Source organism: Pseudophryne corroboree, chromosome 5 (genome assembly GCF_028390025.1).
Source record: "Pseudophryne corroboree isolate aPseCor3 chromosome 5, aPseCor3.hap2, whole genome shotgun sequence".
NCBI classification, from domain to species: Eukaryota; Metazoa; Chordata; class Amphibia; order Anura; family Myobatrachidae; genus Pseudophryne; species Pseudophryne corroboree.
In genome coordinates this window covers 114134711-114158946 of record NC_086448.1, presented here as the reverse complement: position 1 = coordinate 114158946, position 24236 = coordinate 114134711, and the positions used below count along the sequence as shown (strand labels likewise).

The 24236-nt window shown below is 48.5% G+C and overlaps 1 protein-coding gene across 4 annotated transcripts in view; it reads left to right on the top strand.

Annotated features, from left to right (window-relative positions):
- Window positions 1-24236, top strand: part of LOC134927318 (phosphatidylinositol 5-phosphate 4-kinase type-2 alpha) — a 261728-nt gene that overhangs the window by 144893 nt on the left and 92599 nt on the right. For all 4 annotated transcript variants that reach the window (XM_063921582.1, XM_063921581.1, XM_063921583.1 and 1 more), the window contains one exon: window positions 15959-16055. In XM_063921582.1, coding sequence (XP_063777652.1) covers window positions 15959-16055 — 97 coding nt within the window. The remainder of the gene's footprint in view (window positions 1-15958; window positions 16056-24236) is intronic.

Below are 24236 nucleotides of genomic sequence, written 5' to 3'. Positions count from 1 at the left end.
TAAGGTGGTTCCAGCGTTTTCACCTGAACCAACCTATTGTGGGGCCTGCGGCTACTAGGGACTTGGAGGAATCCAAGTTGCTGGATGTTGTCAGGGCCCTGAAAATATGTTTCCAGGACGGCTGGAGTCAGGAAATCTGACTCGCTGTTTATCCTGTATGCACCCAACATGCTGGGTGCTCCTGCTTCTAAGCAAGACTATTGCTCGTTGGATTTGTAGTACAATTCAGCTTGCACATTCTGTGGCAGGCCTGCCACAGCTAAAATCTGTAAAAGCCCGTTCCACAAGGAAAGTGGGCTCATCTTGGGCGGCTGCCCGAGGGGTCTCGGCTTTACAACTTTGCCGAGCAGCTACTTGGTCAGGGGCAAACACGTTTGCTAAATTCTACAAATTTGATACCCTGGCTGAGGAGGACCTGGAGTTCTCTCAATTGGTGCTGCAGAGTCATCCGCACTCTCCCGCCCGTTTGGGAGCTTTGGTATAATCCCCATGGTCCTTACGGAGTCCCCAGCATCCACTTAGGACGTTAGAGAAAATAAGAATTTACTTACCGATAATTCTATTTCTCATAGTCCGTAGTGGATGCTGGGCGCCCATCCCAAGTGCGGATTGTCTGCAATACTTGTACATAGTTATTGTTACAAAAATCGGGTTATTATTGTTGGGAGCCATCTTTTCAGAGGCTCCTCTGTTATCATACTGTTAACTGGGTTCAGATCACAAGTTATACGGTGTGATTGGTGTGGCTGGTATGAGTCTTACCCGGGATTCAAAATCCTTCCTTATTGTGTACGCTCGTCCGGGCACAGTATCCTAACTGAGACTTGGAGGAGGGTCATAGGGGGAGGAGCCAGTGCACACCAGTTAGTCCTAAAGCTTTCTTTAGATGTGCCCAGTCTCCTGCGGAGCCGCTATTCCCCATGGTCCTTACGGAGTCCCCAGCATCCACTACGGACTATGAGAAATAGAATTATCGGTAAGTAAATTCTTATTTTTTCCCTAGTGGAAACGGGTCCCCCGGCATATTCCCGGATCAAGTGATCAGGGAATCCTACCCGGGTTGCTAGCCGGGTTGAACACGTGTTCAACCCGGCTAGGTGTCTAGTGTGAACGGGAGCCGTGTCGCCTCGACACGGCTCCCGTTCATAGTGCATAGGGTAAGGCGGCGCTGGGAGATCATGTGATCTCCCAGCGCCGCCCCTGCCGCGTCACTAGCGCGTCACCAACCCGGCAGTTGCCGGTTTGGTGAGTGCTGTCTGCAGGGGGCTGTAGCACGGGTCGCAGCCGTGTCAGGCGACACGGCTGCGACCCGTGCTACACTAGAGGAAAAGGGGTATCACCTGCAATTTCTTGTGTCTGTGACATATCTATGTGATTTATATTGTTTATCAGATCAGAAGTTTTTTTTAGATGGTTTAAAAATATATATATTAATTTCCCCCCTATATACAGGTAACTTCCTGTGTAACGGGACGTGTGGTAACAGAGAACAGTAGCTTGCTCTATGTACCAAACATAAATGTACTGGCTAATAGCTCAAATTCTTTGAAGCAATGTATGTTTTTATGTGGTGCTGTTTATTTCAGATTTTGTTGTAGTTTACATTACTCTGGAATTTAATATTATTTGAGGTAGCCTTTCTCCTTTGCACCCCAACAATCCAGATTTTAGGTATATCTATGGCTCAGCAAAGATGGTTAAATCAAATTAACTGAAGTGCTAAGGGGTTAATTTATGAAGCAGTGAAAACAGTGGAGAAAAGGAACACTAATATGCGTTTTGTCAAAGCCGCCAATCAAATAGTTTTAAAATGGGGAGGCCTCCCAGCGCTCTCTCTTTATATGTGGACGAAAACAAACCTCTCAATATTTCTAAAACAAAAATGTTTTATTTTGTGGTAGAAACAATCTCCAAAAAGTCTTTACATTTGTACTATAAGGAATCCAATAAAAAAGTAGAGTTCTAAAATGACATGGTATACATAGGGGTATATTCAATGACTGTCGGAAGCTGCCATCTTGTCGAAAAGACGGCAGCATTCCGACAAGTCGGGTTTCCCGACTTGTTGAAATAAACGGGGCACTAATGAATAGGTCGGAACCCCTTCCGACCTATTCATTAGTGCCCTGTTTATTCCGACAAGTCGGGAAACCCGACTTGTTGGAATGCACGCTGATCGGCGGCTTCAGCCGTCGATCAGTGTGCATTGTCGGAAGCGGGGCCAAACCTGACAGGTTTTAGCCCCGTTTCCGACAATCTCAATCCGACTTTAAAAAAAGTCGGATTGAGGGAAAAAAGAAGTGATAATGCCACTGTATAGGTCATTGGTACGGCCCCATCTGGAATACTGTGTCCAGTTCTGGAGACCCTATCTCCAGAAGGATATAAATACATTAGAGAGTGTACAAAGAAGGGCAACTAAAATGGTGCATGGCCTACATCACAAAACTTACCCGGAAAGGCTAAAAGATCTTAACATGTATAGTTTGGAGGAGAGAAGGGAAAGGGGGGACATGATAGAAACTTTCAAATATATCAAGGGTCTTAACAAAGTTCAGGAGGGGAACATTCTTCAAAGGAAAATAAGTATTAGAACTCGAGGGCATACATTGAGACTGGAGGGGGTTAGGTTCAGGGGAAATTTAAGGAAAAATTACTTCACAGAAAGGGTAGTGGATAAGTGGAATAGCCTCCCATCAGAGGTGGTAGAGGCTAAGACTGTAGGGCAATTTAAACATGCTTGGGACAGGCATATGAATATCCTTACAAAGAATTAAGGTTAAAAAAGGGTTGAGATTGCCTAAAGGATAAAATAAAAAAGGGGCAGACTAGATGGGCCAAGTGGTTCTTATCTGCCGTCAAATTCTATGTTTCTATGAGATGAGGAGACTAGTAGTGCTGCAGGCGGCAGGGGGAGCAGAGATCGGCGGCCGGCGGGAGGAGCAGGCTGCGGGGTGGAGGCACTGCAGGGAGAGAGGTGCCTGGCCGTCCCCTGGCCAGGCACCTCTATCCCTGCAACGCCTCCCCCCGCCGCCGCAGACATGTCCCCTAACAGCCAGCTCCTGCCACCGGCCGCCGATCTCTGCTCCCCCCGCCGCAGACATGTCCCCCGCAGCTTGCTCCCCCTGCCGCCGTCCTGCTCACGCCCGCCGCCGCCATATGCGCCACTGCTGTCACCGCATCAGCAGCCGCTGACAGCAGCGGCAGCACAGGACCTGTGTACGGCCAATCCATTGAACAGGGATTGTCGGGTCCATTCCGACAACTGCATGTCGGAATGGGCCCGACTTTTATTGAATATACCCCTTAGTGGTGAATCCTAATACCGGTATACATGCAAGGGACATATACACTTACACAACATAAAACATAGATGTGTACTTTAAGCACATCTCAGTAAAAATAATAGTAATGGTAATGACACAGAGAGTGCGCTAGTGCGACTCACTTCTGATGTGTATATCCTTTGCGTTCTCTTGGTATAAACATGAACAACTTGTGTGGATAGAAAAGTCCCTTCTGGTTGTGCTGCTTCTGAAAGTATCCGTGTCCCATTGCCCTGCTTAAAGGTCCTCTGTTTGTTGTAGATGGATGAGGTGGTGCTTCCTTACCTCTCTGACGGCAGGCCACTATTACAGCCCAGCTTTAAAATGGCACTAGAAATCAATTCTAAACATACACTGCCTTTAGCACTGACTTAGAGGCATATTTGGTGAAAAGGTTTTCCGCCATTTGAGGATAGGTGTGTGTGTGTGTGTGTGTGTGTGTGTGCGCGCGCGCGTGTGCGACACATCCGTATGAGTATGTTGCAGTAATTATTTTGCTAAAAAGACAAAAGCTTAAATTCTCTTACGTCCTAGATGATGCTGGGGTTCCATTTAGTACCATGGGGTATAGACCGGTCCATTGGGAGCCATGGGCATTTTAAGAGTTTAATAGTGTGGGCTGGCTCCTCCCTCTATGCCCCTCCTACCAGACTCCGTTTAGAAAATGTGCCCGGAGGAGCCGGTCACAGCTAGGGGAGCTCTTAGGAGTTTTTCCAGTTTTATTATTTTCTGAGTTTAGTTAGGTACAGACAGGCTGCTGGCAACAGCCTCCCTGCTTCGTGGGACTTAGGGGGGGAGTAGGAACCAACTCTTGAAGTTAATGGTTCTCTATCTCCGCTGACAGGACACTGAGCTCCTGAGGGTGCTGATCGCAAGACTGCTCACTCCCGCAGCACGGCTGCCACCCCCTAACAGAGCCAGAAGAAAGAAGAGTGGTGAGTACAGCCCCGGCGGCCAGGGAAGTGGGAATGGCGGCACAAGGGTGGGAGCGCAGCTCTGACAGGCTGCGCTCCAGAAGGCTCAGCGGCACTTGGTGTACAGCGCTGTGAGCGGCGTCCTGGGCTAGCGCAAACACCCTACACTGCTCAAAGACTGCTAACAGGGACTAATCCCGCTGTTGGCAACAAGATACCTCAGGCCAGTATAATACAATTTGTGCGGGAAGCCGCGCGCCATTACAGTGGGCGGGGCTTCTCCTCAGAACGGATCCAGCACTCACCAACGCCATTTTCTCCCTGCAGAAGACGCTGACAGGGAGCGCTGCCCTCCACATACACTGCAGTAACGATGTGTTATAGATAAGGGGGGAGTGAAATTAGGTACTAGCTACCCTGTTAAGGTTAAGCTAGTCAGAGGGGTTTTTATCAAGCCTATATGGGCGCGGTGTGGCTGGCTCCTTGTACTCTGTGACTCTCTGAAAGTACTCTGGGGGGGAAACTGTGATCACAATTTCCTGTGTGTGTGTAACCCACTTTACCATAAGGGACCTTGTCCTGTACTGCAGAATGTATATCTTCTCCTGGGGAGTCTATACCATGCGCAAAACTACAAATATCACGCTTCTGGGGCAGAACTCCCGGGGGTGGCCTCCATAAGGTGTACTATAATGTATATTTCTCTGACGTCCTAAGTGGATGCTGGGACTCCGTAAGGACAATGGGGATTAGCAGCTCCGCAGGACTAAAGAAAGCTTTAGGACTACCTGGTGTGCACTGGCTCCTCCCACTAAGACCCTCCTCCAGACCTCAGTTAGATTCTTGTGCCCGGCTGAGCTGGATGCACACTAGGGGCTCTCCTGAGCTCCTAGAAAGAAAGTATATTTAGGTTTTTTATTTTACAGTGAGATCTGCTGGCAACAGACTCACTGCAGCGAGGGACTAAGGGGAGAAGAAGCGAACCTACCTAACAGGTGGTAGTTTGGGCTTCTTAGGCTACTGGACACCATTAGCTCCAGAGGGATCGACCGCAGGACCCGACCTTGGTGTTCGTTCCCGGAGCCGCGCTGCCGCCCCCCTTACAGAGCCAGAAGCATAAAGATTCCGGAAAATCGGCGGCAGAAGACTTCGGTCTTCACCAAGGTAGCGCACAGCACTGCAGCTGTGTGCCATTGCTCTTCATGTACACCTCACACTCCGGTCACTGATGGGTGCAGGGCGCTGGGGGGGGGCGCCCTGAGGGCAATATAAGACACCTTGGCTGGCAAATCATCACAATATATAGTCCCAGGGCTATATATGTGATAAATTACCCCTGCCAGAATCCATAAAAAAGCGGGAGAAAAGTCCGCCGAAAAAGGTGCGGGGCTTCTCCCTCAGCACACTGGCGCCATTTTTTCTTCACAGTGCAGCTGGAAGACAGCTCCCCAGGCTCTCCCCTGTAGTTTTCAGGCTCAAAGGGTTAAAAAGAGAGGGGGGGGGGCACTAAATTTAGGCGCAATATATGTATACAAGCAGCTATTGGGGGAAAAATCACTCAGTTATAGTGTTAATCCCTGCATTATATAGCGCTCTGGTGTGTGCTGGCATACTCTCTCTCTGTCTCTCCAAAGGACTTTGTGGGGTCCTGTCCTCAGTCAGAGCATTCCCTGTGTGTGTGCGGTGTGTCGGTACGGCTGTGTCGACATGTTGGATGAGGAAGGTTACGTGGAGGCGGAGCAGAGGCCGATAAATGGGATGTCGCCCCCTGTGGGGCCGACACCAGAGTGGATGGATAGGTGGAAGGTATTAACCGACAATGTCAACACCTTACATAAAAGGCTGGATGACGTAACAGCTGTGGGACAGCCGGCTTCTCAGCCCGCGCCTGCCCAGGCGTCTCAAAGGCCATCAGGGGCTCAAAAAACGCCCGTTACCTCAGATGGCAGACACAGATGTCGACACGGAGTCTGACTCCAGTGTCGACGAGGTTGAGACATATACACAATCCACTAGGAACATCCGTTACATGATCTCGGCAACGAAAAATGTGTTACGCATTTCTGACATGAACCCAAGTACCACATAAAAGGGGTTTTATTTATTGGGGAGAAAAAGCAGCCAGTGTTTTGTTCCCCCATCAGATGAATGAATGAAGTGTGTAAAGAAGCGTGGGTTCCCCCGATAAGAAACTGGTAATTTCTAAAAAGTTACTGATGGCGTACCCTTTCCCACCAGAGGATAGGTCACGTTGGGAGATATCCCTTAGGGTGGATAAGGCGCTCACACGTTTGTCAAAAAAGGTGGCACTGCCGTCTTAGGATACGGCCACCTTGAAGGAGCCTGCTGATAAAAAGCAGGAGGCTATCCTGAAGTCTGTATATACACACTCAGGTTATATACTGAGACCTGCAATTGCCTCAGCATAAATAGTGCTGCTGCAGCGTGGTCTGATACCCTGTCAGATAATATTAATAATCTAAGACAGGGATAATATTTTGCTAACATAGAGCATATTAAAGACGTCGTCTTATATATAAAGGATGCACAGAGGGATATTTGCCGGCTGGCATCCAGAATTAATGCAATGTCCATTCTGCCAGGAGGGTATTAGAAACCCGGCAGTGGACAGGTGATGCTGCCTGTAAAAGGCACATGGAGATTCTGCCTTATAAGGGTGAGGAATTGTTTGGGGATGGTCTCTGGGACCTCGTATCCACAGCAACAGCTGGGAAGAAAATTTTTTACCTCAGGTTTCCTCACAGCCTAAGAAAGCACCGTATTTTCAGGTACAGTCCTTTCGGCTTCAGAAAAGCAAGCGGGTCAAAGGCGCTTCCTTTCTGCACAGAAACAAGGGAAGAAGGAAAAAGCTGCACCAGCAGCCAGTTCCCAGGATCAAAAATCTTCCCCCGCTTCCTCTGAGTCCACCGCAAGACGCTGGGGCTCCACAGGTGGAGACAGGTGCGGTAGGGGCGCGTCTCGGGAACTTCAGGGACCAGTGGGCTTGCCCACAGGTGGATCCCTAGGTTCTGCAAATAGTATCACAGGGATACAGGCTGGAGTTCGAGGCGACTCCCCCTCGCCGTTACCTCACATCAGCCTTGCCTGCTGCCCTCGGAGAAAGGTAGTACTGGCGGCAATTCACAAGCTGTACTTCCAGCAGGTGAAATCAAGGTACCCCTCCTTCAACAAGGCCGGGGTTACTATTCCAAAATGTTGTGGTACCGAAACCAGACGGTTCGGTGAGACCCATTCTAAAATTGAAAGCCTTGAACACTTATATACGAAGGTTCAAGTTCAAAATGGAATCGCTCAGGGCGATTATTGCAAGCCTGGAGAATTTCATGGTATCACTGGACATCAAGGATGCTTACCTGCATGTCCCTATTTACCCTTTTCACCAGGAGTACCTCAAAATTGTGGTACAGGATTGTCATTACCGATTCCAAGACGTTGCCGTTGGTCTGTCCCCGGCACCGAGGTATTTACAAAGGTAATGGCTGAAATAATTGTCCCGTACTTGGACGATCTCCTTATAAAGGCGAGGTCCAGGGAGCAGTTGTTCGTCGGATTAGCACTATCTCGGGAAGTGCTACAACAGCACGGCTGGATTCTGAATATTCCAAAGTCGCAGCTGGTTCCTACGACGCGTCTACTGTTCCTGGGTATGGTTCTGGACACAGAACAGGATAAAGAGGGTTTCTCCCGGAGGAGAAGTCCAAGGAGTTGTCGTCTCTAGACAGAGACCTCCTAACACGTATACAGGTGTCGGTGCATCAATGCACGCGAGCCCTGGGAAGGATGGTAGCTTCTTACGAAGAAATTCCATTTGCCAGGTCCCATGCAAGGATTTTCCAGTGGGATCTGTTGGACAAGTGGTCCGGGTCGCATCTTCAGATGCATCGGCGGATAACCCTGTCTCCAAGGGCCAGGGTGTCGCTGTTGTGGTGGCTGCAGAGTGCTCATCTTTTAGGGGGCCGCAGATTCGGCATACAGGACTGGGTCCTGGTGACCATGGATGCCAGCCTTCGAGGCTGGGGGGGCAGTCACACAGGGAAGAAACTTCCAAGGCTATGGAAAAGTCAGGAGACTTCCCTACACATAAATATTCTGGAACTAAGGGCCATTTACAATGCCCTAAGTCAGGCTAGACCCCTGCTTCAAAACGGGCCGGTGCTGATCCAGTCAGACAACATCACGGCGGTCGCTCATGTAAACCGACAGGGCGGCACAAGAAGCAGGATGGCGATGGCAGAAGCCACAAGGATTCTCCGGTGGGCGGAAAATCATGTGTTAGCACTGTCAGCAGTGTTCATTCCCGGAGTGGACAACTGAGAAGCAGACTTTCTCAGAAGACACGACCTCCACCCGGGAGAGTGGGGACTTCATCCAGAAGTCTTCCAAATGATTGTACACCGTTGGGAAAGGCCACAGGTGGACATGATGGCGTCCCGCCTCAACTAAAAGTTACAAAGATATTGCGCCAGGTCAAGGACCCTCAGGCGATAGCTGTGGACGCTCTGGTAACACCGTGGGTGTACCAGTCGGTGCATGTGTTCCCTTCTCTGCCTCTCTTACCCAGGGTAATGAGAATAATAAGAAGGAGAGGAGTAAGAACTATACTCATTGTTCCGGGTTGGCCAAGAAGAGCTTGGTAACCAGAACTCCAAGAAATGATCTCAGAGGACCCATGGCCTCTGCCGCTCAGACAGGACCTGCTGCAGCAGGGGGCCTGTCTGTTCCAAGACGTACCGCGGCTGCGTTTGACGGCATGGCGGTTGAACGCCGGATCCTGAAGGAAAAGGGAATTCCGGAGGAAGTTATCCCTACGCTATTTAAAGCTAGGAAAGAAGTGAACGCAAACCATTATCACCGCATATGGCGGAAATATCTTGCGTACTGTGAGGCCAGGAAGGCCCCAAAGGAGAAATTTCAGCTAGGTCGATTTCTGCACTTCCTACAGTCAGAGGTGACTATGGGCCTAAAATTGGGTTCCATTAAGGTCCAGATTTCGGCTCTATCGATTTTCTTCCAAAATTGAACTGGCTTCACTGCCTGAAGTTCAGACTTTTGTTAAGGGAGTGCTGCATAGTCAGCCCCCGTTTGTGCCTCCAGTGGCACCGTGGGATCTCAACGTGGTGTTAGATTTCCTGAAGTCGCATTGGGTTGAGCCACTTAAATCCGTGGAGCTATAATACCTCACGTGGAAAGTGGTAATTCTGTGGGCCTTGGCGTCGGCCAGGCGGGTATCAGAATTGGCGGCTTTGTCATACAAAAGCCCTTATCTGTATTTTATATTTTATATGGATAAGGCGGAATTGAGGACTCGTTCCCAATTCCTTCCTAAGGTGGTATCAGTTTTTCATGTGAACCAACCTATTGTGGTGCTTGCGGCTACTTGGGACTTGGAGGATTCCAAGTTACTGGACGTAGTTAGGGCCCTGAAAAGTATATGTTTCCAGGACAGCTGGAGTCAGGAAAACTGACTCGCTATTTCTCCTGTATGCACCCAACAAGCTGGGTGCTCCTGCTTCTAAGCAGACGATTGCTCGCTGGATCTGTAGCACGATTCAACTTGCACATTCTGCGGCTGGACTGCCGCACCCTAAATCTGTAAAAGCCCATTCCACGAGGAAAGTGGGCTCTTCTTGGGCGGCTGCCCGAGGGGTCTCGGCTTTACAACTTTGCCGAGCGGTTACTTGGTCGGGTTAAAACATTTTTGTAAGAGTCTACAAGTTTGATACCCTGGCTGAGGAGGACCTAGAGTTTGCTCATTCGGTGCTGCAGAGTCATCCGCACTCTCCCGCCCGTTTGGGAGCTTTGGTATAATCCCCATGGTCCTTACGGAGTCCCAGCATCCACTTAGGACGTCAGAGAAAATAAGATTTTACTCACCGGTAAATCTATTTCTCGTAGTCCGTAGTGGATGCTGGGCACCCATCCCAAGTGCGGATTGTCTGCAATACTTGTTTATAGTTATTGCCTAACTAAGGGGTTATTGTTGAGCCATCTGTTGAGAGGCTCAGTTATATTTCATACTGTTAACTGGGTATAGTATCACGAGTTATACGGTGTGATTGGTGTGGCTGGTATGAGTCTTACCCGGGATTCAAAATCCTTCCTTATTGTGTCAGCTCTTCCGGGCACAGTATCCTAACTGAGGTCTGGAGGAGGGTCTTAGTGGGAGGAGCCAGTGCACACCAGGTAGTCCTAAAGCTTTCTTTAGTCCTGCGGAGCTGCTAATCCCCATTGTCCTTACGGAGTCCCAGCATCCACTTAGGACGTCAGAGAAATATACATTATAGTACACCTTATGGAGGCCACCCCCGGGAGTTCTGCCCCAGAAGCCTGATATTTGTAGTTTTGCACATGGTATAGACTCCCCAGGAGAAGATATACATTCTGCAGTACAGGACAAGGTCCCTTATGGTAAAGTGGGTTACACACACACAGGAAATTGTGATCACAGTTTCCCCCCAGAGTACTTTCAGAGAGTCACAGAGTACAAGGAGCCAGCCACACCGCGCCCATATAGGCTTGATAAAAACCCCTCTGACTAGCTTAACCTTAACAGGGTAGCTAGTACCTAATTTCACTCCCCCCTTATCTATAACACATCGTTACTGCAGTGTATGTGGAGGGCAGCGCTCCCTGTCAGCGTCTTCTGCAGGGAGAAAATGGCGTTGGTGAGTGCTGGATCCGTTCTGAGGAGAAGCCCCGCCCACTGTAATGGCGCGCGGCTTCCCGCACAAATTGTATTATACTGGCCTGAGGTATCTTGTTGCCAACAGCGGGATTAGTCCCTGTTAGCAGTCTTTGAGCAGTGTAGGGTGTTTGCGCTAGCCCAGGACGCCGCTCACAGCGCTGTACACCAAGTGCCGCTGAGCCTTCTGGAGCGCAGCCTGTCAGAGCTGCGCTCCCACCCTTGTGCCGCCATTCCCACTTCCCTGGCCGCCGGGGCTGTACTCACCACTCTTCTTTCTTCTGGCTCTGTTAGGGGGTGGCAGCCGTGCTGCGGGAGTGAGCAGTCTCCTCGTGGGCTTGCGATCAGCACCCTCAGGAGCTCAGTGTCCTGTCAGCGGAGATAGAGAACCATTAACTTCAAGAGTTGGTTCCTACTCCCCCCCCTAAGTCCCACGAAGCAGGGAGGCTGTTGCCAGCAGCCTGTCTGTACCTAACTAAACTCAGAAAATAATAAAACTGGAAAAACTCCTAAGAGCTCCCCTAGCTGTGACCGGCTCCTCCGGGCACATTTTTTTGAGACGTCTGGGGACACAGCTGTGCCTCTCACCCCTACTATGTACCCTAACAAGCGTACACTTGCCCACATAATGCATGACATATGAGAGACTATTAGGGATGAGGTATCTTATTTTAATGTAATAAAGGACCCCTCGGTTGCCTTCCCCGCAGTTAGGGAGTTACACTCCTTATTTGGGAAAACCTGCATACACCCAGAGATATGATCCAAATCCCTAAAGAGTATCTAGATTGTCAAAGAAGGTTATGTTACCTGTCCCGGGTACAACCTCCATAAAGGATTTAGCTGATTGCAGATTCAGACTACTCTCTAATACTGTACACTGCTACAGGTGTGAATTCAGAGACCCACTATTGGGGGTAATTCCAAGTTGATCACAGCAGGATTTTTGATAGCAATTGGGCAAAACCGTGTGCACTGCAGGGGAGGCAGATATAACGTGCAGAAAGAGTAAGATTTGGGTGGGTTATTTTATTTCTGTGCAGGGTAAATACTGGCTGCTTTATTTTTACACTGCAAATTAGATTGCAGATTGAACACACCCCACCCAAATCTAACTCTCTCTGCACATGTTATATCTGCCTCCCCTGCAGTGCACATGGTTTTGCCCAATTGCTTACAAAAATCCTGCTGCGATCAACTTGGAATTACCCCCATTGTGTAGATCTCTGGGGCTATAGTAACGTGGTCAGGCTCCTTACTTGATGATTTAGATTCTCTGTGTAGGAGTGACATTTACTTGTTTCTATGTCACATACAGGATTCTACAGGCTTCAGGGCTGGAGGCCATGAAGGAGATTGGCCTGCGTAACGCGGGGACCACTGCTCTGGCAGTTTAGAGATGGTGGCTACACCAATGGACTGCGGATACAGAATCCAAGACAGGTATGGCGAGTCAGCCCTTCACAGGTGAGGCCTGTTGGGATGCATTGGATACGTGAATATCCAAGCCAACTGCGGGTAAGTCGACATATCTTCCTTCCGCAGCTGCACAGAGCAGAAATCCTACACGGCACTCCCTTCGAACCGCAAGGTGTAAACATAAATACAAAGGTTCCTCCACTTCCTTTAAAGGACGTTGGGGAAAATCCAGAATACCTGCACCGCCAGGTTCCCAGGAACGGATTTCAGGTTCTGCCTTCTCAAAACCTTCGTTTTGACTGTGGACCTCACTGCCTGGGGATCAGGCAGGTGGGAGCGAAACTAAAAAGATTTCAGTAATACATCTGGGCGATATCCTGCCTAGACCCCTGGGATAAGTTAGGTTGCCCAGGGGTGCAGACTAAAGTTTCTAGTACTCTCGCCTCACAGATTCTTCAAATCAGGCTTGCTAGCTTATCAGGCAGAAAGTACAATACTGCTGGAAGCTATTCAAACATTTGACAAACAAATGTCATTATTCCAGTTCCACCTCATCTACATAACAGGGGTTACTATTCAAGCCTAAGGTCATTGAACCCCTACTGGTGGGTGTTCAATTGAGGATGAAGTCTGAGTGCGGTGATCCCAGGTCGAGATATAGGGGAATTCCTGGTATCCCGGGATATCAGGGGTGCGTACCTTCACATTCCAGTCTGGCCACCTCTCCAGTCCTGTCTAAGGTTGCACTACAACAATGTCACTTCCAGTTCCAGACACTGCACTTGGTTTCTACAAGGCCATGGCAGCGATTATGCTCCTAACCCAACAAACAGGGAGTGGACATAATTCCATCTCTGGACGATCTTAACGTCCTCCAGGGAGATGTTGTTACAGAGTGTTACTCTCTCGAATAAACTCTCCCAGGATCTTAGGTGGATCCTGAACCTTCCAATTTCACATTTGGAGCTGACGAGGATGCGTTCCTTCCTGGCGATGATTCTAGGCATGGAAGTGCAGAGGGTGTTTCTACTGGTGGAGAAAGCGTTGGTGATCCAATGAATGGTCCGGGATGTCCTGAGGCCAGCCCGGGTATCTGTTCATCAGTGCATTCGCCTTCTGGGGAAGATGGTTTCCTCCTATGAGGCTCGACAGTATGGAAGTTTCCATGCACGGTCTTTCCAACTGGATCTCCTGGACTAATGGTCAGGATCACATCTTCACATGCACAAGCGGATACATCTGTTGCCGACAGCCAGGATTTCACTCCTCTGGTGGCTGCAATCTTCTCACATTCTAGAGGGCCGCAGGTTCGGGATTCGGAATTGGATCATTCTAACCACGGATGCAAGTCTCAGAGGTTGGGGAGCGGTCACCCAAGGGGATAACTTCCGAGGAAAGTGGTCAAGTCTGGACACCATCTTTCCGATGCACATTCTGGAACTAAGGGCCATATACAACGGCCTTCTACAAGCGGCTCATCTTCTACAAGATCAAGCCATTCAGCTTCAGTCGGACAATGTAACAGCGGTGTCCTACTTAAACCAACAGGGCGGAACGAAGAGCAGAGCGACAATATCGGAGGTAACAAGAATCCTCTGGGCAGAAATGCACACGGTGGCGCTGTCAGCAATCTTCATTCCGGGAGTGGACAACTGGGAAGCGGACTTCCTCAACAGACACGATCTCCGTCCAGGTGTTCGCAGAGGTGACGAGGTGACGAGCCGATAGGGTGTCTCTCAGGTAGACACGATGGCCTCTCGCCTCAACAAGAAGCTTCGTAGATACTGTTCCAGGTCGAGAGACCCACCGGCGGTGGAAGCACTGGTACCTCTGTGGGTGTTCCACTCGGTGTAGTTGTTCCCTCCACTTCCACTCATCCCAAGGATTCTCAAACTAATAAAAAGAACATGAGTTCAGGCGATCCTCATTGCTCCGGACTGGCCAAGCAGGGCTTGGTACACGGATCTTCTGGAATTACTCCTGGGGGATCCGAGGCCTCTTCCTCTTTGCGAGGACCTTCTTCAACAGGGGCCGTTCGTTTGACTACGTTTGACGGCATGGAGGTTGAACGCCAGATCTTGGCTCAGAAGGGCATTCCGAAGAAAGGTCATTCCTACGCTGATACAGGCTGGGAAGGGAGTAACGTCTCAACATTACCATCGGATTTGGAAAAGGTATGTGTCTTGGTGTGAATCCAAGAAATTTCCTGCGGTGGAGTTTCAACCGGGACGGTTTCTCTTTCTACAAGCAGGTGTGGATGTGGGCCTACGCTTGGGCTCTATAAAGGTCCAGATTTCAGCCTTGTCCATTTTCTTCCAGAAACATTTGGTTGCCCTCCCGGAGGCTCAGACATTCTTGAAGAGGTTCTGCACATCCAACCACCCTTTGTGCCTCCTACAGCACCTCGGGATCTTCATGTGGTACTGCAGTTCCTGCAATCGGATTAGTTCGAGCCTTTACAGGAGGTGGACGTAAGGTTTCTTACTTGGAAGGCGGTCACACTGTTGGCATTGGCATCTGCAGGTCGTGTGTCAGTATTGGGAGCATTGTCGCACAAGAGCCCCTATTTGTTTTTCCATGAGGATAGAGCTGAGCTCCGATCGCGTCAGCACTTTCTTCCAAAGGTTGTGTCGGTTTTCATATTAACCAACCTATTGTGGTGCCAGTGGCTACTGATACCTCAATTTCCCTGAAAGTTCTTGGTTGTTGTGTGGGCTTTGAGGGTATATGTGTAGAGAACTTCTCGTCACAGGTATTCGGACGCACTGTTTGTCTGTTTTGATCCCAACAAGATTGTGGGTCCTGCTTCTAAGCAGACGTTTTCTCGCTGGATCGGGCTTACTATCCAGCATGCCTATTCTACGGCGGCTTGCCGATTCCAAGATTGGACTATATGGTGAAGGCCCCGATGCATCCTGGGAGGCCAGAAAGCTCGTGACCGTGTTGGTGCCATTTCCGCTGTCGCTCAACCATATCCCAATGTTATCCTGTGGATACCTGTGGACATAAGAGATATCACGTTATCAACGGTAAGTTCTTACCATAACGTCTATTTCTTCATGTTTCCTGCTGGTTAGCATGGTTTCTTCATGTTGCATGCTGGTTAGTATGGGTTCTTCATGTTTCATGCTGCTTAGCATGGTTTCTTCATGTTGTATGCTGGTTAGCATAGTTTCTTCATGTTGCATGCTGGTTAGTATGGGTTCTTCATGTTGCATGCTGTTTGGCATGGTTTTTCAATTAGGTGTGAGCTGGTGTGAATCTCACCACTATCTGTGTATTTCCTTCTCTCAAAGTATGTCCGTCTCCTTGGGCACAGTTTCTAGACTGAGTCTGGTAGGAGGGGCATACAGGGAGGAGCCAGCCGACACTATTAAACTCTTAAAGTGCCCATGTCTCCCAAGGGACCCATCTATACCCAATGGTACTAAATGGAACCCCAGCATCCTCTACGGACTACGAGAAAAGGATTAACCGGTAGGTAATTAAAATCCTTTTTTTTATTTAAATATTGATTAGATCTGCAAATACCATTCATCCTGCTTCATTCTCTTATTTCACACAATGGTTCTAACCATATCCTATTTACATTTCAGAGAAAACATGCCCAGCCACTTTAAATTTAAAGAATATTGTCCCATGGTCTTCCGAAATCTGAGGGAGAGGTTCGGAATTGATGATCAAGACTTCCAGGTAGGAAAATGGTATTGTTGTGGGAAGTGTGACTGGATCATGTAATACTGAACGTTATTTCAGGTGAGCGCGTTATGCATGGCTCCTCCCATCACATGCCAAACAAACAGCGGTCCAAAAGTGACCACAGCAAAACAAAATAACATTGCAGGTATAGAGATCATCAGTCCCCTTACACATATTCACAAAGCCCTAGCACATCAATGAAACGTTTGCTTTCCTAACTTGTAGAAGACCAGAGTGAATACGATGAACGGGTTACTATTTTATACTTTACATAAAATGCCCCATTTCCACATGTTCATGTACACCTGTAAGGTATTGTACAAATAAGGGTCTATTTACGGAGCAGTGAAAAGCCCTTTATCAGTGATAACAGGGCTTTTCACTGCTTCCTCCTATTCATAGATTTCCCCAGCGGTACCCCTGGTTAATTTCGATACAGCTTCAACATATCCTATATGGGGAGAGCGATTAATAGAAGCATGGGATGCCCTCCTTTCCATTTCACTTTGCAAAATCCATGGTGTCAATTCTCACAATCAAAGTCCGAAATTTTCACTTTATTGGAGTCTGATGACTGTAGCGCTTCATACTATTGTATGGTGATGGCGAGCCACATTGTGGCTGGTTTGTGCGTAGGATATATGTGTTCTCTTTTGTGCTGCAGCAGTGCTGAAGTGTAGTTCCTGCTAGAGGCATGCAGCCTATATATGAGCTAGTTGCAGTGCAAACATGCTGTCTCTGTATATTACTGATATTGAATGGTCGATCTCACAACAAGATCAGTCACCAGGACTGTTGACCGATAAGCTTACAATCTATAGTCCTTATCTTGTAGACAACCATACACACTAGAGTTACTTTCTGTCAGAAGCCAATTAGCCCACTGGTTTGTTGTTTGGAGTGTGGGTAAAAACCGAGTACCTAGGGAAACGTATGCAACCACTGGGTGGACATATAGACTCCACACAGATAGGGTCTTGTCCAGGAATAGAATTTATGACCTCAGTGCTGTGAGGCAGTAATGCTAACCACCACGCAACCGTACTGTCAGGTTGTATTAAGTGCAATAACAAATTATCTATAAATAAAAAAATAAATATAAAGTGATCCCAGTGGTAAAAATATGGTGCAGACTACTGTCTGTCAGATGCTTAGCAAAGTAATAAAACACAGATAGTACAATTGTATAGGTAACAAAGAGCTATTTTATATACCTTTCAGTCTTAAAACCCCGGCTTGAACCTGAGACACAGGTTGAAGCCGGGGTTTTTTGTACTTACACATGGGTGATGACCTGGGTTATTCCTGGGTCGTCACCCTTCTTACCGGTCCCCGGTGTTCCAGTGACCCGAGTCCTCTGGCTTGCAATGAGCACTTGGAGATGATGTCATCTCTAAGCGCTACTGTTCCCAACCAATGAATTTCTTTTAGGCATGACCCAGGTCATACCTTTCACACACAAGCTTGGGCACTGACCCGATTTTCAATTCCTGGGAATAACCCTGGTCAATTGAAGGGGCACAGACCCTGGACTGTCAGCCATGGTTGACCTTTCTGGCATAAGCCGGACCCGGTTTAACCTGGTGTTTTGGCTTATGTCTGAAAGGGATATTGTATTCATTAATCACCAATACAAAATATTTGGACTACCATTAGTTTATAACATATTTATTTATGAAACCATGTTCTCATTTAGCATTGCGTGATTTCTGTTACATATTAACTATTTTGCACCCTAACTGCATTCCCCATCCACAATCTATTTGGTTATTTATAATATTGCTGGTACTCATATTCATTAATATCGATTTGTGCTGACCTCGTTTTTTGCTAGTATTGTCTTTTAAATTATGTTTAAGTTTAAATAATTATAGCCTAATTAAATTTTTATTTTTACAATAATAATCAGTTGCATAATTTAGCATTCCAATACCTATCCAAATTCTTTCTTCCAATGTTCTGGCATAATCTGCATATTCTGTGTATATTACGGTCTCATGTTCCTATATTAAGCATGATGTACATTTAGGGCTATATTCAATTCAACTCTGATTTCCCGACTTGTCGGATAAACAGGAGTTTTAGGTCGAATCCAGATTCGACCTATTCAGTCATACTCCCGTTTATCCGACAAGTCAGAAAATCCGCCTTGTCGGAAAGCACGTGGACCGGCGGATAAGCCGCGGATCCATGTGTTTTGTCGGATTCACGGCCAAATCCGACAGGATTTTAGCCCCGTTTCCGACCATGTCAATCTGACTTTAAAAAAAGTCGGATTGGCATTGTCGGGAACAGCGCCGCTTATTGAATAATTAAATGTTGGATCTTTTCCGTCGGAAAGGATCAGACATCAGTTGAATACACACCTTAGTCTTGGAGTATATGCAATAGACAAGCATACATGTTGTCGTGCAGTAACATGTATATCAATCTGTCGTGCTTTAGCAATGAGATCATGGAAGTTTCAGCATCAGTGAATTAATTTAGCCCATGCAATTGCAATTGGAAAATAAGTGGGAAAGCATCAGCAGACTGTTATAAGATTGTGAAAAGGAGTCAGATTGGTAAGTATGACAGTAAACTCATGAAGACAATTCAGCAATAATGAGAACCACTAAAATGAATCTTTTGCTGATGCTCAAGTGCAAACCGTAATCAGATGGAACTGCTCAAGCAAACTGCCTCACTCAGAATGTTAGGTGAAGGTGGGAAAACTTGCAACCTTTAGTATACTACGGGATATATTGGGAAAGCCAAAGTACAGTATATATCAAGCAGAGATCCTTCTTCAGGTGTAAAAGTAAAAATTTACATATAGACATCAGTTAACGCTTAAGTGAATGACTCAAGCTCAGTATCCTGCAGATGTAGAATTTGTTAGTGATTAAGCTGCAATGTTATTTGTCAGGTAATCTTTATCATATATCCATGACAGTAATCCTTTCACACACACAGCCATTTCTACAGTCTATTTTTAGGTATGTTTCAGACATGATTGGAGCACATTATACTTGAGTCCTGGTAGAACAGTATTCATCTCTTACATGTGCTGAGCTTTCAGTTTTCAATTATTTTTTATAGAGAATTGGAATTATATTTCTCTTACGTCCTAGAGGATGCTGGGGTCCATATTAGTACCATGGGGTATAGACGAGTCCACCAGGAGCCATTGGCACTTTAGGAGTTTAACAGTGTGGGCTGGCTCCTCCCTCTATGCCCCTCCTACCAGACTCAGTTTAGAAAATGTGCCCGGAGGAGCCGGTCACAGCTAGGGGATCTCTACAGAGCTTCTTTAGTAAAAGTTTTTTTTAGAGTTTATTATTTTACAGGGAGGCTGCTGGCAACAGCCTCCCTTCAGCGAGGGACTGAGGGGGATAGCAGTGTCTGCCCTGCGGGGTCTGAGCCACTGTCTCCGCTGACTGGACACTGAGTTCCAGAAAGGATAGACCGCTCCCCGCCGTAGGGGAATGCTCACCCCAGCAGCATGCCACCATCCCCTTGCAGAGCTGAAGTGTGGCGAGTGAGTCATCGGCTCCCTGGCAAGCGGGGAGCCGATGTGAAGATGGCGGCTACAGGGTAGGGTGCGCAGTACTGACTGCGCTCCGGGGGATCAGCAGTACATGGTGCGGCGATATGAGGGGCGCCCTGAGCCAGCGCCTTAACCCTACACTGACCAGAAAGCCTGTCAGGGTCCTCGGATCTCAGCCAGCAGAAAATCCTCAGACCAGTATAATCTTGGAAGAGCGGGAATACAGCGCCATTAAGGGGGCGGAGCTTCTCAGAGCGGACCAGCAGCGTTCAGCGCCATTTTCCTGCCTGCAGACACGCTGCCTGTGAAGAGCAGTCTCTCCAGAGCAACTCCAGATATCTATACGGTACCAGGGGGTTGTAGAAGGGAGGGGAGGCTGTGTATAGACTGTGTCATCTATTAAGGGACACAGCGCTGGTTAAGGGTCTCCCTATACCTGTATAGCGCGGTGTGTGGGTTGGCTCCAATCTCTGTGTCTCTCTGCCATTCTTGGGGGGGAGACCTCTGCCCTGTATCCTGTGTGTATGTGGGGTGTGCAAGCAACCATGTCTGGAGACTCTGTCTCATATGCTGCAGAGGATATATTTTCTCAGGAAGATCTCATCCCATGTAATCAGGATTGCACTGTTGTAGCGCAGATCCCGGCTAGGGAACCGGAGTGGTTAGCCTCTCTTAGGGGGGCTATTTCTCAGATTTCTGAAAGGGTTGCAAGGACTGAGCATGCAACTCAGGTATTGCAGTCCTCTTTGGCAGTATGGTCCGATACTGCTCCCCCGGGGCTCCCTGTGGTACATTCTCACAAACGTGCTCTTGCCCAAATTATGCAGGATGACATGGATACCAATTCTGACACAGCAGACGGTGATGGGGATGTGTCAAGGGGGATGGCATCGTTTGCTAAGGGGGTGCAGTTGATGATTGAGGCCATGCGGCATGTGTTAAATATTTCTGACACACCTCCTGAGCAGGTTGAGGAGGCTTTTTTCACAGACTGTAAGAAAGCCCCTCTCACCTTCCCTGCTTCTAAGGAATTAAATGCCATTTTTGAAAAGGCCTGGGAAAACCCAGAGAAAAAATTCCAGATCCCTAAAAGGGTTCTGGTTGCTTTTCCCTTCCCGGAGGACGATAGGAAAAAATGGGAGTACCCACCTATAGTTGACGCCTCTGTTTCCAGGCTGTCAAAACAAGTGGTTTTGCCTGTCCCGGGATCTACCGCGTTGAAAGACCCGGCAGATCGCAAGGTGGATGCTACGCTCAAATCCATATACACGGCTTCAGGGGCGATACTGCTGCCTACTATTGCCCGTGCATGGATTTCAAAAGCAATAGCAAAGTGGTCAATCACTCTGCAGGAGGACTTGACTACGATGGATAAAGGTGACGTTGATTTGTTTTTATGTAACATTCAGGATTCTGCAGTGTTTCTGGTGGAATACATGAAGGATCGGGGATCTCCTCCATGTCCGTCTCGGCTCGCAGGGGTCTCTGGCTGCGCCAATGATCTGCGGAAGCGGAATCCAGGAAAAGTGTGGAGAGCCTACCCTATACAGGTCAGACTCTGTTTGGGGAGGCGCTGGATGCGTGGATTGCTACAGCTACAGCAGGTAAGTCCCCTCAGCTGCACCGGCTACGAAGAAGCCTTTTTCTCCCAACACGTCACAGTCCTTTCGGCCCAATAGGACTAGAAAGAACAAGCCCTCTCGCACCTTCTTTAGAGGTGGTCGTGCCAAATCCAAAAAGCCTGCTCCCGCAGGTTCCCAGGACCAAAAGCCTGCTTCTGGTGCCTCAAAGTCCTCAGCATGACGGTGGACCACGCAGCCTGGAAGTAGGTCAGGTGGGAGCGAGACTCCGGCATTTCAGCCACGTCTGGGTGTCGTCCGGCCTGGATCCCTGGATACAGGATATTAGGTCCCGGGGGTACAGGCTTTTAGTTTCAAACTCTCCCACCTCACCTTTTCTTCAAATCAGAGCTATTTTGCTGGATGCTATCCGAAAATTGGTATTGTCGGAGGTCATTGTTCCAGTTCCACCTCTTCAGTGGAACAAAGGTTACTATTCAAACCTTTTTGTGGTACCGAAGCCGGAGGGTTCGGTCAGGCCTATTCTGAACTTGAAATCATTGAACTCTTATCTCAGGGACTTCAAATTCAAAATGGAGTCTCTGCGAGCGGTTATCTTAGGACTGACGGAGGGGGTGTTCCTGGTGTCACTGGACATCAAGGATGCGTACCTCCACATTCCCATTTGGTCACCGCATCAGGCTTATCTCAGGTTTGCACTGTTAGACGATCACTATCAGTTTCAGGCACTGCCATTTGGTCTCTCCACAGCACCGAGGATCTTCACCAAGTTGATGGCAGAGATGATGGTTCTCTTCCGCAAGCAGGGGGTGAACATAATTCCATATCTGGACGACCTACTGATCAAGGCATCGTCCAGGGAAAAGTTGTTAAGATACATTGCTCTCACGACACATCTGCTCAAGGAGCACGGTTGGATCCTGAACCTTCCAAAGTCTCATCTGGAGCCGACTAGGAGGCTGTCTTTCCTGGGGATGATCGACACGGAGGTGCAGAGGGTGTGTCTACCGGTGGAGAAAGCGTTGGTGATTCAAACAATGGTCCGTGATGTCTTGAAGCCGGCCCGGGTATTGATTAATCAGTGCATCCGCCTTCTGGGGAAGATGGTTGCCTCCTACGAGGCTCTGCAGTACGGAAGTTTTCATGCTCAGTCCTTTCAACTGGATCTCTTTACCAGTGGTCGGGATCTCACCTACATATGCACCACAGGATACGTCTGTCGCTGAAAGCAAGGATTTCGCTCCTCTGGTGGCTGCAACTACCTCACCTTCTGGAGGGCCGAAGGTTCGGGATTCAGGACTGGATCCTTCTAACCACGGATGCAAGTCTAAGAGGTTGGAGAGCAGTCGCTCAAGGGGAAGCCTTCCAAGGAAGGTGGTCAAGTCAGGAATCCCTTCTTACAATAAACATCCTGGAACTAAGAGCCGTATACAATGGCCTTCTTCAAGCGGCACACCTTCTACAGGATCGGGCTGTTCAGGTGCAGTTGGACAACGTGACCACAGTGGCCTACATAAACTGACAGGGCGGAACGAAGAGCAGGGCTGCAATTTTAGAGGTGACAAGGATCCTCCTCTGGGCAGAAAGGCACGCTGTAGCGATGTCAGCAATTTTCATTCCGGGAGTAGACAACTGGGAAGCGGACTTCCTCAGCAGTCACGATCTCCATCCAGGAGAGTGGGGCCTCACCCAGAGGTGTTCGAGGAGGTAACCGGTTGGTGGGGGGTTCCTCACATAGACATGATGGCCTCCCGCCTCAACAAGAAGCTGAGCAGGTACTGTTCCAGGTCGAGAGACCCACAGGCAGTGGCGGTGGACGCACTAGTAACGCCGTGGGTGTTCACGTCAGTGTATGTGTTCCCTCCACTTCCTCTTATCCCAAGAGTTCTACAACTTGTAAAAAGAACAAGGGTTCTGGCAATCCTCATTGCTCCGGACTGGCCAAGGAGGTCTTGGTACGCGGACCTGCTGAATCTACTGCTGGAAGATCCAAGGCCTCTGCCTCTTCGGGAGGATCTTCTACTACAGGGGCATGGCGGTTGAGCGCCAGATCTTAGCTCGGAAGGGTATTCCAAGCGAGGTTATTCCTACCCTGATACAGGCTAGGAAGGGGGTAACATCTAAACATTACCATTTGGAAAAAGTATGTGTCTTGGTGTGAATCCAAGAAGTTTCCTGCGGTGGAGTTTCAACTTGGACGGTTTCTCCTTTTCCTGCAAGCAGGTGTGGATTTAGGCCTGAGATTGGACTCCATCAAGGTCCAGACAAAATCCATTTTCTTCCAGAAAAAAATTGGCTGTCCTCCCTGAGGTTCATACCTTTTTAAAAGGGGCTCTGCACATCCAGCCCCCTTTTGTGGGGCCAACGGCTCCATGGGATCTTGATGTGGTGTTGCAGTTCCTGCAATCGGATTGGTTTGAGCCTCTACAGGATGCTGAAATCAAGTTTCTCACATGGAAGGCGGTAACTTTGTTGGCCTTGGCTTCTGCTCGACGTGTGTCGGAATTGGGGGCTTGTCCTGAAAAAGTCCCTATCTGGTCTTCCAGGAAGATAGGGCGGAACTCAGGACTCGTCCACAGTTCCTTCCTAAGGTTGTGTCGGCTTTTCATATCAACCAACCTATTGTGGTGCCAGTGGCTACTGACTCCTCAATTGCTTCAAAGGCCTTGGATGTTGTGAGGACTTTGAAGATTTATGTGAAGAGAACTGATCGTCTCAGAAAATCTGACTTTCTGTTTGTCCTCGATCATCCCAAGAAAATTGGGTGTCCTGCTTCTAAGCAGTCGATTTCTCTCTGGATCAGGTTCACCATCCAGCATGCCTATTCTACGGTAGGATTGCCGTGTCCAAAATCGGTTAAGCCCCACTCTACTCGTAAAGTGGGTTCTTCCTGGTCGTCTGCCCAGGGTGTCTCGGCCTTACAGCTTTGCCGAGCAGCTACTTGGTCTGGTTCGAACATGTTTGCTAAGGGTGTGTGTACACGGTGAGATTTTATCTTCCGATTCTGACTATATAGTCAAAATCAGAAGAAAAGTTAGTGCAGATCGCAAGGTGACAGTCACCTTG